Source organism: Pezoporus wallicus, unplaced genomic scaffold, assembly GCF_028554395.1.
Source record: "Pezoporus wallicus isolate ANWC-B61680 ecotype Strahan unplaced genomic scaffold, APGP_CSIRO_Pwel_v1 contig_360, whole genome shotgun sequence".
Lineage (NCBI taxonomy): Eukaryota > Metazoa > Chordata > Aves > Psittaciformes > Psittacidae > Pezoporus > Pezoporus wallicus.
The window spans coordinates 4,352,265-4,365,776 of record NW_026640059.1 but is presented as its reverse complement, the minus strand read 5'-3'; the positions used below and the strand labels follow the sequence as shown (position 1 = coordinate 4,365,776).

Sequence of the window (13,512 nt, the reverse complement as noted above, 5' to 3'; positions counted from 1 at the left end):
TTGCCAGCAAAGTTTTCAAGCTGACAAGCAGGTATTCTTTATTGCGGTGCCGGGAGACATGCGGGATAGCTCCTCCTAACGTGTGTCTCCCCATTGCCACACAAGCCGTCCTTTTATAGCCACTGGGCATACATACATGTTCATGAGGCTACGTATGGATTACATAATTTTCCAGAAAGCTCCCCATATGCGTACAGAATTGTGGTGGTGGTCTCTGAGGGTCGTTTACTTCTTCCAACGATCTTCATCACTTCTGGCAGCTTTTGAAGCATGTGCAGTAGATGCTCATACCAGTTTAATTGGTTCGTTAGCACCAGAGACATAATAATCCTCCTATCCTCCTCCTTATCAGTTAGTTTAACTATAGCCCATCCTGGACACCTGCAGTTCCCAGATACTCCTTATCCCTGTGTCCTGTTCTTCTAGACTGTTTTTCTTAAACTATGGCACAACTATAATGATTTATCTTGTGAGAACTCTCAGTATGTTCTCTAGCTGTACTCTATTTTTTTTCTCTATGTATCAGCACCTCAGTCATTTTCCATTGCTACTGTTACAAAGCCTTAACATTACTTAAATCTAATTCTAAAGGTTTCTATATTCCATTTTGTGCCCCCTTGTTTCATTGTGTATCTTATTCTTTTATCCTCCATAAATGCACAACATAAAATGCAATCAAGACTTCTGTTAAACAAGTACAATTAACGTTCTGAAAGTTCTCTGAATTTCATGCAGTCCAAAAGTTTCTACAGGCAAAAATCTTGATTTACCATTTTCCTTCATATCGCTCTCTTTCTCTTTGCTGAAAATGAGAGGAGGAGGAATAAGGTGTTTCAAAATTTTACATGAAAAGACAAAGTTTGTTTCACCCATTCCTCTTCCAGTCATAAGCAGCTCATCTAATTAAAGCAAAGTTGCATTGAACATCCATATGAATCACTCATTTCTCAAACACACCATTCCCTAGATGAGTCTTCAATTATATTTTTAAATGAAGCATCTTTCTGGCTCCAGCTAATGGTGTGATTAGCAACTGGAAGTCAGATACACAGAGATACACGTGCCTTGCTTAATTTTTGTTAGTTTCCTACATCAAATGGAACTTAAACACTGAAGTGCAAATTCACTGACAGAATCAAAAGGCATATATTCAAAAGCAGAGGTTTGTGAAATTAAATGCCTGCCTTCACACGCAGTTATGAGATCTTAATTTTGATTTTTCCTCATTTTATTTCAATTTCAATTGTTTCAGGACCTTATCAAGCTCTAAACACTCCCTCCTTCTAACCAAGTCTAGATGAATTCTTTCTATTCAGAGCCGTAAATGAAATTTCCTTTACCTTCTTGAAACCTTCCCAAAGGGTACCTTATTGTTGAAGTTCTACACCTGTTTTATTTCTAGATCGTCCTACAAAGAAATTTTCATTCAAAAGTGTTTAAGCTCTTGCAAGTTTAGGCTCTGATGCAATCCTGGTTTTCGTGGATATCTCAAAAAGTTATCCTGTAACTAACAATTTTACAAGGTTCCTGAGAAAATACAGGGGATTACTGATGCAGGGACGGTATTATTTGAATTTGTCTAAGAAAACAGTAGGTCTAAGCTACATGATAGGGCTGTGCAGAGAGGCTTTTATGCCTGTGGCTCAGCTGTACCTGTTACAGTGGAAATACGCGTTTTGGTTTAACAACTGGTATTTATGATACTGGAAATAACATTAGCTACTATGGTGATGCAAATTGATTTTATAGCAATTCTGAAGCAAACATTTAACTCTATAGGATTTTGTACATGACTGTCGGCATCTACATACCATCTCCCCTCCCACAGCTACTTAAACAACTGTACATGGTAATTTAGCTTCCAAAAGTATCAAAATCAAGAAAGATCACAGTTAGCAGGTTTAAGTTCTTCTGGATTGCACAAAGGTTGCTAGCTTTTTGTTATTCTCTTGAGATTTCAGCCAGGGATATCCAAAATGCAATTGAAAGACAGCATACACTCAAGAAGAATTTTTGTATTGTTTTTCAGTAGTAGCAGCTGCCCTACTCTTTTCATACTTTAATGTCAGTATAACCTGTCACTTATTCAAATATATTGCATAAAAAAATTCTCACATTGCATCTCACAAACATATAATCCACACAGAACATTAATACAGAGCAGTTAGTATATGCTTACCTGAAAAATCTACCAAAAAAAGCAAACCATTTCCTTCACATTTTAATTGCATGTTCTCACCACCTATGCAATTTTAATACCTAGTAGACACCTTAGGTCTTACAGAGCACTATATACCTACAGAGAACCCTATCAAATTAGACTCTATCCATTATCCACTGCATTGGTCTTTGAATTTCTTTTGTCAGCCTTTTTTTCTGAGCATTTCCAATTTTTCTTGTTTTCGCTTGCCTGTCCACATGAGGAAAGAAGGATAGTTCTTATTCATAGCTGCTGCGAGACCTTTTCAGTATGTCTCATAGTTTCAACTCTTCCTCTAGGAGCATACAAAATATAATTCTTATTTAAAAAGTAACTACTCCCAGCACTGGAAAATTTCACCCAAGAGAACAGTCAAAAATATGAAGCCAGAGGGGAACACTACGCTGGAGTATAAAACTTCCAAAACAGTTTAGTAATGAAAAATTCTGAGATTTTTTTCTGAGAATTTTTCTGAGAAAAAGACTGAGAATTCCAGGTTCCATTTTTGGTAATTGTTCAGAGAATTTTAAAATTCTTCATGTATTCTCAAAACAAAGCTGACCCATATAGTCACAGCCTTTTAAGCACCAGCACTGAATGACCTCTGGAATTGTAGGAAGGGACAAGAGCAAGCACACAACAATGCAAAATATATTCTCACAGCTCATATGACATAAATTTTAGATGCTCAGAGAGCAGGGAGAAGCCAAGAGCATTTTTTCATCTTTATCCAAAAACCCAGAACAACATAGATGAACCTGAAGTGTGTATTTGTAAATATGTCTCCTTCTGTCTGCTGTATATGCATCATCACCTTTAGATGCCTAAAAGATTTCAGTTAATGCTACAGATGATGGCTCATTGCCTGCCAGCTGGTTATTATTATCAGCTTCTAGCCCAATTCTGAATAAAAGTGAGTGCATTAGCTTTGACCTAAAAGGAACTGAACGCCTCCGTTTGAGTTTATTGCAAACACCAGCTTCTTTCTCTATGGAATGATAGCAGTTGAAACACTCAATTTCAGGAGCTCTGGCTACGATTGTTTACTGGCATGATAATGACAATAAACCATTCAGAATTTCAAAAATCTGGGAACAACTTAATATTCTTCATTTATCTTCCATAATTTAAATACAATCTCCTATCCCCTTCTCTTCCCCCTATCTTTTCTGGGAATGCAGATTGGCTGAAAATAGAGTATAGGTTTGGGAGTTAGAGAAGATTGAATATTTAAACTTGTATAGTAACTCAAAAATTTTGAGGTTATATTAGAGAAATATCTCTTTGTAATTACAAATACGTATAATTACAAATACGTATACGGATGAAAAATAAATACATCTACCACCCATGTTCTACAGCAATGGTCTACCTTTATTAAATGGGGAGCCATGTCATACAGTCTGGAGGTGACAAATGACACTGGTCCTTTTCTTACGACTACATCAACGGCTATCTTTGTCAGACTCATTTTCTTCTCAAGCTTCTGGCCATTGCTAGGGAGAGCCGTGTGAGCTAGATCTGTTCTAACGTAAATTGAAATAAGTAAAGCTACTTCTTTGTTGCAACATGTTACAACATCTCTTCAACACTAGCTGAAGGAAAAGGACTTTGATCAACAGAACAAGATTTTGTAATTAGATCACCAAAGCAGTAAAAAAGAAGAAAAAAATGTATTTGACAAGAAGCTCTTCATCGGCAACATACTAACAGAATAAAACTACCTACCTAATCTTCAATGTGAACAGTTTAACAAGTGTACCTTTACAAGCAAAAACACTTGAAAACACTTGATATTTTGGGTAAAAGATATGTGTCTGTCAAGTATCAGAACTCAATATATTTAACAACTACATAAAGAGAATTATGCAACCTCATCAATAACCTGATAGCAAATGAGGTAAAAAATTATGTATTGTAATCAACTGCACAATAACACAGCAAACTGTAATATGCATTTTGGTAAATAAACTTTTTGTAGACAAATATAAACCCTGTTAAATGATCTCTATTTTAAAAAACTTTAAGTAAGTTAAAACGAAACCTACGAAGCACTCCTTTTACATTCACTGGGAAAGGGAGTTACTTTAATTGTAAGGGAATAACTACACATTCAAGACAAGAATCTGTGTGCACACAACAACTGCACAGCAAGCATGGACAAGGAGGATAAATAGAGGTGCATAAAAAATAATGTTTGATTAACACTAGTGCCAAAGGTCTCTATTAGGATCTAGTTGTCCCAAGTGGATTAACTTTTCTTGTTACATAAGAGAGATGGCGCTGTACTAGGGATTTGATAATATCTCATTTATTCTGGAAACATTATGCCTCCATCCAGAAAATGCTCAGATGTTGAGAGCTTTTCTTGATCCTGTTTTCATACCCATGCACTGCACGCTAAGCTTTCCACCTCTGTATTTCTAATCAGGAGAGCTGTGTAAAAAGCAGTTCATAGAACAAGCAAAGCCAAAATACCATTATTCCCAGCCCACTACAACATTTATCTATCCCTCAAAATACCATCCAGTTACAGAATCAGTATAGACTGGATAGATTTCTGGGGGCAAGCCAACTCATGCGTAAGCCCAGTTTTCAAGGACCGCTTTTTGCTTGAAGAAAAATTTGAAGCCACAGAAGCACAGAATTGCTCAGTTTGCAAAGGTTCTCCAGGACCATGTGCAGAGGAGCTTTGATTATCTCCAAGAATGACTGGAACCAAATCAGTCTTTGTTTAAGTTTGGCTCCCTCTGACTTTTCAGGAATGACTGACATATTTTCTCAGGTGACAGTCAACTCTGGTGCTATTGTTTCAGTTTCTGTCATCCCAAATTAACGACTCTGCAGCAGTTTACTCTGCCTGTCTTCCCAACAGAAGGGCTGATAAATCATTTTTAAGTTGCTCTTTAGATTTTTATAAAAGTCTAAACCAGCAAAATCTTAAGGCAAACAACTGAAATGGTCTGTATCCTTAAAATATCAGAATATTGCATTCTCTGGCGGTGATTTTCTGTTACCCAGTATGGGAACAGTGTCCTAGGCTGACATGTAAAAGACAGACAGCTAACTAAAATGGCACAGGATGCTCTTCCTGTTGCCAATTCATATCTAAAAACTGACAGAAAAATATACTCCCAGTGACAGCTCTGAAGTAAGTCAATGTGTGACAGCAATCAGTTCTCTTCTGTCAAGTCAGGTTCCAGGAAGAAGTATAGCTTTTTTCAGGCTATGTGCCAACACTGTCAAGGAATAAGAACAACGGTACAAAGTAGCACTTGGCTATTTCCCTCAGAAATGAAGATTATGGGCTTTCAGCAAAGAGAAGAGCTGGCTACCTGAAATAAAAAAAAATTCTGGTAGATTGTGAGGAAGTCAGTCATAATGGCTGGCCCAAAGATGTGCTCTGGAATGGTAAGAAGAAGCAATAGAAGAGCCTGTGTCTGTACAAGACAGGTTTGAGGAGTTATTAATGCAAAAATATAGAGAGAAGGAATCAAACTACAAGAATCAGAGGGCTTCACATCAACTATAAGGATGTGATAAAAATCAAAGCAAGAACCAGTATGTGTGCAATCTCAGTTTTACCTGCTGGAGTAAGGGACAGATGAGTGGCAGCACCTGTGATGGAAAAATAATGGTTCAGAACCATATCACATCAGGGAACAAAGACCAAATGTAAAGGTGAGACAGATATTCTCACCTCTCATGAGGAAAAAAAACTCTCTGCCTCCTTTTCTTTCACAGAGCTCTTTCTTCTGACAACTCACAAGAGCAGACAATCTGATATTAGGGAGTAGAAAACCTGTTATAAACTTCTGGAGTACTAACATCACTGATAGAAAATAGTTATTTCCTCTCTCTGGACTGTCCCTAGCTAAAGGTGTCTCTGTCCTTGTCTTTCACAACAGAAGCAAAACGTTTCAACAATACTGAAGAAGCTATTATGAAACCCAGAAACAGGAATGTGAAAACATTATAAATTTAAAAGGACTTATAGCAGAATAGTAATAGAGCACAAAAGTAAAACGAGTAAAAAGAAAAAAAAAAAAAGAAAACACCAAACTTAAAGGAATAGAAGTAAGGGAGAAAATGGAACAGAAAGAGAGGGAAAGAATTGTGCTCTACTAGAGAAAAGGAGAGTAACACAAGAGTTAAGGATGGAAGATGGTGTGAGATAGTCAAACAGAACATCTGTAGGCAAGTTAATGTGTTGAGCCTCTTCAAAATCCACAAAGATGATAAGTAAAATATAATATCACAAGGAAAAGTTAACATTACCCACCTTACCCCTCGTGGTGACAAGGTTTAAGTAAGTATGTACATAAACCCTCAAAAACTAAACAGGAGATATACAGAACGGAGAGAGGGTGTGATGCCTGAGGTGTGTCCAAGAGGAGGCATCAGAAAAGTCAGATAAGAAATCTGAGCGCATTAATGACTGAAATAGCCATGTTACATGACTGGTAGTGTCTGTTTGTGCTGTCTATGTGTGTCTAGTCTAGCACAGCCCCATGATCAGTTGTACTCTTTAATTATTAATTATTAATTATTTTCTGTTCAGAAAAACAACCAACCAACCACAACCAGTTTGGATGAGATTAAACTGCTTTAAAAACTAAAGGATTTTAGGCATCAGCCATGCTCTACCCTCTGTCCATGGGACTAGCAAACAGGTCTTGACCAGCTTTAATTAACATCCTAAATGCAAGCTAAGAGAAAACTTGGTAAAGTCACATGTGAACTCAGTCTGAGGTAAATATCTGGGGCAGAAGAAATGCTTGAACATTGACAGTGACAGAAAGAGGATAAAATAATGATGGCAAAGGAGGAGCAGGCAAGCTAATGAATGAGAACATGAAAAATTAGAAGTTTGATGTCATCAGAATTGGATTTATCAGAAACTGAATGCCATGACAAGAAAGAGAAAATAGGACACTTGAAATACAGAGCTTGAGATGTAAAGTCAGTAAAAACAACTTAAAGCTGATAGATGAAATTAAAGTAACTGATCAAATGGAAGCTGATAGAAAATCTTAAGTACTGCATGAGTAGGACAGTGGTGTCTGTGAGAGAAGAGCTAATGATTGAACAGGGTTGAGGGACATGAAAGACCTAGGAGTCTGAGTGATGCCAAAATATGCAATATGCGTGGTGAGAACTGAGAAGAAAGAAAGAATATTACAACATGTTTCCAAGAACAGAGGGGTGCAAGAGCATTAGAAGAGCATGAGAAAGTTATAGCACAGTGCTGAGGGAGTCATGTCAGACAGGCTGACATTCAAGTATTAAACAGAGTAATGTTTCATGTAGACAACCAGTTTCAAGTCTAACTTGGGCTTGCATTTAAGATGATAAATGCTATGGTTTACCTGGCTCTGGATTTCAGAACTTTCCACTCATTCAGAGCCTTGGAAGATCCCTCAAGTTTCTATGCCGTTACATAGGCTGCCTTTCAGCATAATTCAAATGCACCACTAAGAGGCTGCTATTTCTCTAAGTTTTCTCAGCTTCTCCACTTTCAGTTTAAAACCCAGTATTTCCTTTTGGTTTGATTCCCATTTACCCTTAACCATGACAATGTAGCTATCAGCCTTGCCATCTCTCATTTGTCACTTTATAACTTGACAGGTGACTGCTGTGACAGTGGGGATAATCCATATCTATAGCATAAAGTCTTAAGAAATATTTAAAAATTAACAACAAACTGTCACCTCTTGGTTATGCAAATCAAGAACAAACCCTTCAGGTGGCCTTTTTAACAATGAAAAGTTTTGGTTCAGTAGTTAGATGATACCATGCCTCTGGCTGCAAAGTTGATTAAAGAAATTTCTGCACTGTAAATTGGAAGAGAAAAAGAAAAGTTTATATATAAAATAATTCCTTCTACATGCCCTAAGCCCTTCCAAAACTCAGTGAACTTCACAATTTCATAGCACTGTGGCAACTAAAGAGAAGAGCAAGTAGCAAAGACACAGGAATTACACATTTCAATAAGAGAAATACTGAATCTTTATTGCAAATTAAAAAGATGGTTGTCAAAGCTCAACTTTAGTTGCCCTTGCCACCTGCCCTTTGTCTTTGAATTCACTCAGACAATCCTGGAACACTACAATGACTAGAGAAGAGGGCTCACCATACCCAAGTCAAGGTTCTAGCAGTATTTCTGGAAATGTCTAAGTTCTTGCAATGGGTTTACTCAATTCCTCTGTCGAGCATGGTGCCTGCTAACTAACAGAAGCAAAACATGCTTGATAAAGCAGACCTTGGGCTCTGACCTAGATCATAAATGTACTGAAAACAAATCTCAGCAAAAGCGGTCCTTGACAGCAACTTCGAAGTTATGACAGTTGTCTCCAGTCCTGCAAATTCACACCTGAGCCAAAGAACTCCTACTGAACCCAGGAGGTTCTGCATACTCTCCACCTTGGATTTTACAAACAACTTGTTTGGACCGTGCATCAGTTGTGACTCAGATGCTTTTAATCTCACCTCTGCACGACTACAAACCGATTCTAATAATTTGTACTGCACAGATTCTCAGATGTGGGTGTGCAAACACAACAAAATCAAGCCACAAGGCATTCAGTATTTTCTTGGGGAAAAAAAAAAAAACAACAAACTGCTTCAATTGACAAGTGTAAAAGAGCTCAAAACCGGATAGAAGTTGCAGTTAACTAAGTAGGCTCCTTTTCTAAATCCCTAAGTCTTGCATCTAAGACAGACAGAAAGAAAACCCCGTCATTTAAACCACGTGGTTTACGGGGCTGGGGCTCTAAGAACATCATGACATTCATAACGAGGAGTCAGCAACGATCGCCTGTTTCTCTGTGGAGTCACCCAGCACCTCGCTGTCACGTCCCAGTTACCACATCACAAACACAGCACAACCCCAGCAACTTCTTCAGGCGTCCTGAACTCCGTGCAGCCCTCTACATCACTTCAGCGAAACCGAAGTGACCCCGACCAGCCGCCTCCAGCATCTCTCCCTCCGACTCTCCGACTGGGCATCAGCAGCCCGGCGGCGGGTCGCAGGTGCGAAGGGTCTCAGGGGCGGCGCTGCGACGGGTGGCAGCTCTCGCCTGGGCAAGCCGTGCCTGAGGTGCCGTTTCGGACCCGCCGCGGTCCGTACCACCCCGGGCAGGGGTCCAAGCTGACCGATGCCCCGGGGAGAGCAGCCCCCGGCCCGCCGCCACCGGAGGGCCCTACCGTGAGGGAGGGACAGGGGCGGCGGCCGGAGCGGGTAGGGGAGGAGTGAGGCAGAGGGCAGGGCCGGGAATCGCCGCACCGCAGAGAGCCGGGGCAGCGCTCTTGCTGGCCCGACACCGCCGGAGCGGAGGGTCCCGCCGCCGCCGAGCCCGCTATGTCCGGCCGCTCCGAACCGGCCGCCGCCGAGCCCGGTCGCCCCCACCACGCCGCGCCCAGGTAGGGCCCGCGCCCGCGCCCCTCCCCGCGAGCAGCCGCCTGCGCGCTTGGGGCTGCGCCGCGTCGCAAGGGGCTGCCGCCGCCTGTGGCGAGGAACAGCTCCGGTGCCTTCTGCCCGGCGAGTAACGGCTGTCTGCGGACCCCGCTCGGGTGCCCGCTGTCTGCCCGGCGAGTGACGGCTGCCGCCGGTGCCTGCCCGCTAGAGAGCGGCTCCAGGCGTCCGCGGGTCCCGGCTGCCTCCCCGGTGAGTAACAGCTCTGAGCGCTGGCGGGTCCCCTCCCGGTAAGGAGCCGCGCCGGGCGCCCTCCGCCGCGGACCCCTGCCAGTGCTTACCACGGCAGACCGCAGGGAAGCGGTGTCCCCCGTCTGAGAGCGGTCGAGGAGGAGCGAGGACACAGCGGCGGCGCGCCCGCGGAGGCTCCGAGCTTCGCTCCTGCGGTACCTAAGGGGGAACGCGGCCGAATGACCGCTGGGAAGGCGGGGGGCGGCCGGGTGTGCGGAGCCGCTGCCGGAGAGAGAGGCCGGGCTGGAGCTTGGGGAGGAAGAGAGCAGCCGGAACGGACACTGCAAATTCGTGTCCAGCTGCAGAGGGGATGGGGATGTGCAGCTACTCGCCAGAAGGTGGTCAACCGCCATGGCTTTACTCCTACACGAAAAGCAGAAACTAAAGGGCTTTTCTTAAAAGAATTTAAAAAAAAAAAAAAGGAAGGGGGGGGGGGGGTATTTGTCATCTAGTCTTCCTACAACAGCTGGTTTCCATACCGCAGCTTCTTAAGAGTTAGTGTTTAATAAAATACCCTTAGGATATTGTGCTTAAGCCACTTCGATGCACGTACGCTACCTAGTGAATCAGAGGATTTGACAATGGAAGAAAAAACTAAAAAAATCACTGTACTTTTCTTATCCCAGCTTATGTATTTATAGCCCTTATGAACAGCAGATTAGAGCAAAACTTCCTTCAAGACGGAAATTGATGCACAGATAGAAGTAGCCTACCGGAGATGCAAGATGTGGTTAAGCGTAATTTTCAACAATCACAAGTAAATTGCATTTTGATGATAGCAGACAGAAAGCGTTATAGAAATTGTACCATTCAAGTATGATACAGACTATCAGAGATAAAAAGCATATGTTGAAAATTATTACAATTTGTTTTGGTTTCGTTGCTTCCAGTGCAGGGTCCCAATGAGAAATGAAGGGTACAAATAATAAAGTTCAGAGAAAACACAGCCATAAAAACAAGGTAGTGAAACCTGAATACTCAAGAGGAACTGGCCTGGGGACAGAGGGTCGACAGCACTTAAATGGGTGATAACTACTTGCAGGAGAGATTGCTTTTGTTTATTTGGAAGAAACAAAATGCTTTAAATCAATCCCCCAAAAGAGAGTTGGCTGAGTAGTGTTTCATATCAATAAACATTTACCGACTAAAGCTTAATAATGTTTTTGCACTTTGATCTGAATTGCCTGGTGCAGAAGTAGCCCTTCTCGATTTTTGCCTTGGCTTTTCAGGGGTGGTGAGAAGGATTTAGTTTGTTAACTGTGGCTAGTAATTTTATATGCAACTTTTACACACCAAATACCAAGGTGATTGTACAAAGTTTAGGATTTTATGGGAAGCCACAATTTGAAAGTCAGGGACTCAGAGTGTAAGGCCAGAGAGACTCTTAAGTTACCTGATCTGACATTTCACACTCCACAACAAAAAATGGGTAGAGTGTGATCTTGACCCCAGTAACCTGGGTCAGGATACAACAGATATTCCAAAGAGACAGTCTTAAAGATATTAAGAAATAGAAAAGCTACCACTTCCCTTGCTTATGATCTTGCTTTCATTGTTACATGTTTACCTCCTCATAGGCATACAAACATCTTCCAACTCCACAGTTATTGCTAGGCTTTTCATCACTGTGTAAAGCTGAGGAAACCAGTTCTACTCCCCTCCAGAACTCTGCCATCAGAGATCTGCCATCTCTTCACTTCAGCTAGCCCAAAAACCATAATCTATTTCTGTAGTAAGGCCAAGGCTTATCTTACTCCTGTGAACAGCATACATGTTTCTTCTTTCTAAAGAGTGATTTTTTTTTTTTTTTTTTCTTCCTTCCATAGTTCAAGCAAGTCAGACTTCCTTTATCAAGAACCACAGTTATCTTTGTCATCTCTTTTATCTCCTGCAGCTGCTATGTTGACAGCTGCTTGTTATTTGTTAATCAAGGCAGCCATTTCTTTGCTGAACAACTATGTAAACTTCATGCTTACTGTGAATAAGGGTCAGAGGACTCTAGGAAAAAAGCTGACCAGAACAGCAAGTAATTTATTTACACCATTTCTCTATTCACCAGGAAACCCTGGGGAAAAAAGCACACCTGAGAGTCCAGGGGACAGATAACTTGTCCTCACACATCTTCAGCTCATCATGTCCACAATATTTGGGTAACTTTAATTGGGAAATAGTTACAGCAGCTGTGAAGAAATACAAAGAGTGTTAGCATTTAGGACTTAACTTTACATACCTTACCAAAGAAAGTTTTCACTACTGAGCTGTTATAAATCAAATAGTATTTTGCATCTTCCCTACAGATTCAATTTGGGCATTGGACTGTTTTTGTGGCTACTCACACCTGGTCTCACCGATGCTGCAGCTTTGCCCATGTTGCTTACTCTCCTATCACACACATCACTACCTGAGTTCAGCATAAACCAAAAGTGCATATTAGTTCCAGCTCAATACCTTCCCTTGTTTTGGCTTCCATATCTGAGGCAAAACATAAGCCCCAGGTCTGGATGCCTTGCAGCCACTGTGGAGCACAGCAGAGCAGGCTAGTGGCCTTTGGGCATCTACTGGCAGTAGCTTCTTGCAATGAACGCTTATCCTGAGGATCAAACAAGCAGCTGCAGAGAACTGCACAGAACTGGTAGCTATCACTTTTTCTTCAAGCAGCTAAAAGACATATTGTGTGCACATCACACTCTGGAAGCTGGAACTGTGGTCGATAATGATTTATTGGTTTTTTTTATGGTGGAGAAACAAAACCACGTTAAGACCATACATCTCACACTTTGCCTCTTCAGGTAAGAGGCAGGAAGAAAACCACTTGAATTTCTTATGTATGAGCCAGGAACTTTTGTCCTTCTGTCCCTTGTGTAAGCCAGTGACTATTTGGGATGCTGTTGAACAGCTGCCTAAGGAGATAGAGCCACTAGTTTTGGTAAAAACTGCAGTTTTTCTGCTCAAGCTTATGAAATTAAATGTATATACATATGCAATTTTTGACCAACGCTGTATATCTGAAAGTAGTCTTACCTGACCTTCCAACATGTCTTTTGGACTGGCATATGTTTTCAGCACGCATTTTGTGTGAATACTAGAAAGAGAAGGCAGGATAATCAGTGTTCTTCAGTTCATAATGAGAAACAGTACTGGAGCTTAGAAGCAATATTAGACTGAACACTAATTCAGAAGAATTAAAATGCTTATCCATCCAACAAAGTTGAGAAGTATAGACTGTATATTTTAAACCATGAGAAGACAAGCCCAAAGAATGTTGGCTAAAAGTTTTGTATCACCAACACAGAATGAAATATCTTTGCTACCTATCAGTGGTACCTGGCATGGCAGAAAACTTTTGCACATAGAGCTCAGAGAATGGTTAAGAAAAGCCTTTCTAGTTTTATATGGTTGTATTGAAAACCAAGCATTTTTTAATATTGATGAATATGCTAGGGTCTACCACAGATGCAAAGAGGTAAGTTAAGATATTCAAAGAAGAGATCAAAAAGCTGCTGCTGTATTAGACCTTTCTTACAGACAGTAAGCATGTGGCACCTACTCACTGCCATTTGTAACTTATATGGTAACACTAATGTCACAGACTTCAGCTGACAGCTGT

The 13,512-nt window shown here is 41.1% G+C and overlaps 1 protein-coding gene and 1 long non-coding RNA gene across 7 annotated transcripts in view; one reads left to right on the top strand and one right to left on the bottom strand.

Moving 5' to 3' along the window:
• Positions 1–9,606, bottom strand: part of LOC130603447 (uncharacterized) — a 174,763-nt gene extending 165,157 nt beyond the window's left edge. Inside the window, exon 1 of the long non-coding RNA XR_008973173.1 lies at positions 9,486–9,606. This is a non-coding gene — a long non-coding RNA (uncharacterized LOC130603447). The remainder of the gene's footprint in view (positions 1–9,485) is intronic.
• Positions 9,020–13,512, top strand: part of SPHKAP (SPHK1 interactor, AKAP domain containing) — a 69,504-nt gene continuing 65,011 nt past the window's right edge. For 2 of the 6 annotated variants that reach the window (XR_008973172.1, XM_057417204.1), the window contains exon 1: positions 9,364–9,622. Coding sequence is in view for 3 of the 6 variants with exons in the window: in XM_057417204.1 (XP_057273187.1) it covers positions 9,561–9,622 (62 nt within the window). In the remaining 3 variants the exon portion in view is untranslated. The other 4 variants (XM_057417205.1, XM_057417203.1, XM_057417200.1 and 1 more) reach the window with 4 other exon arrangements.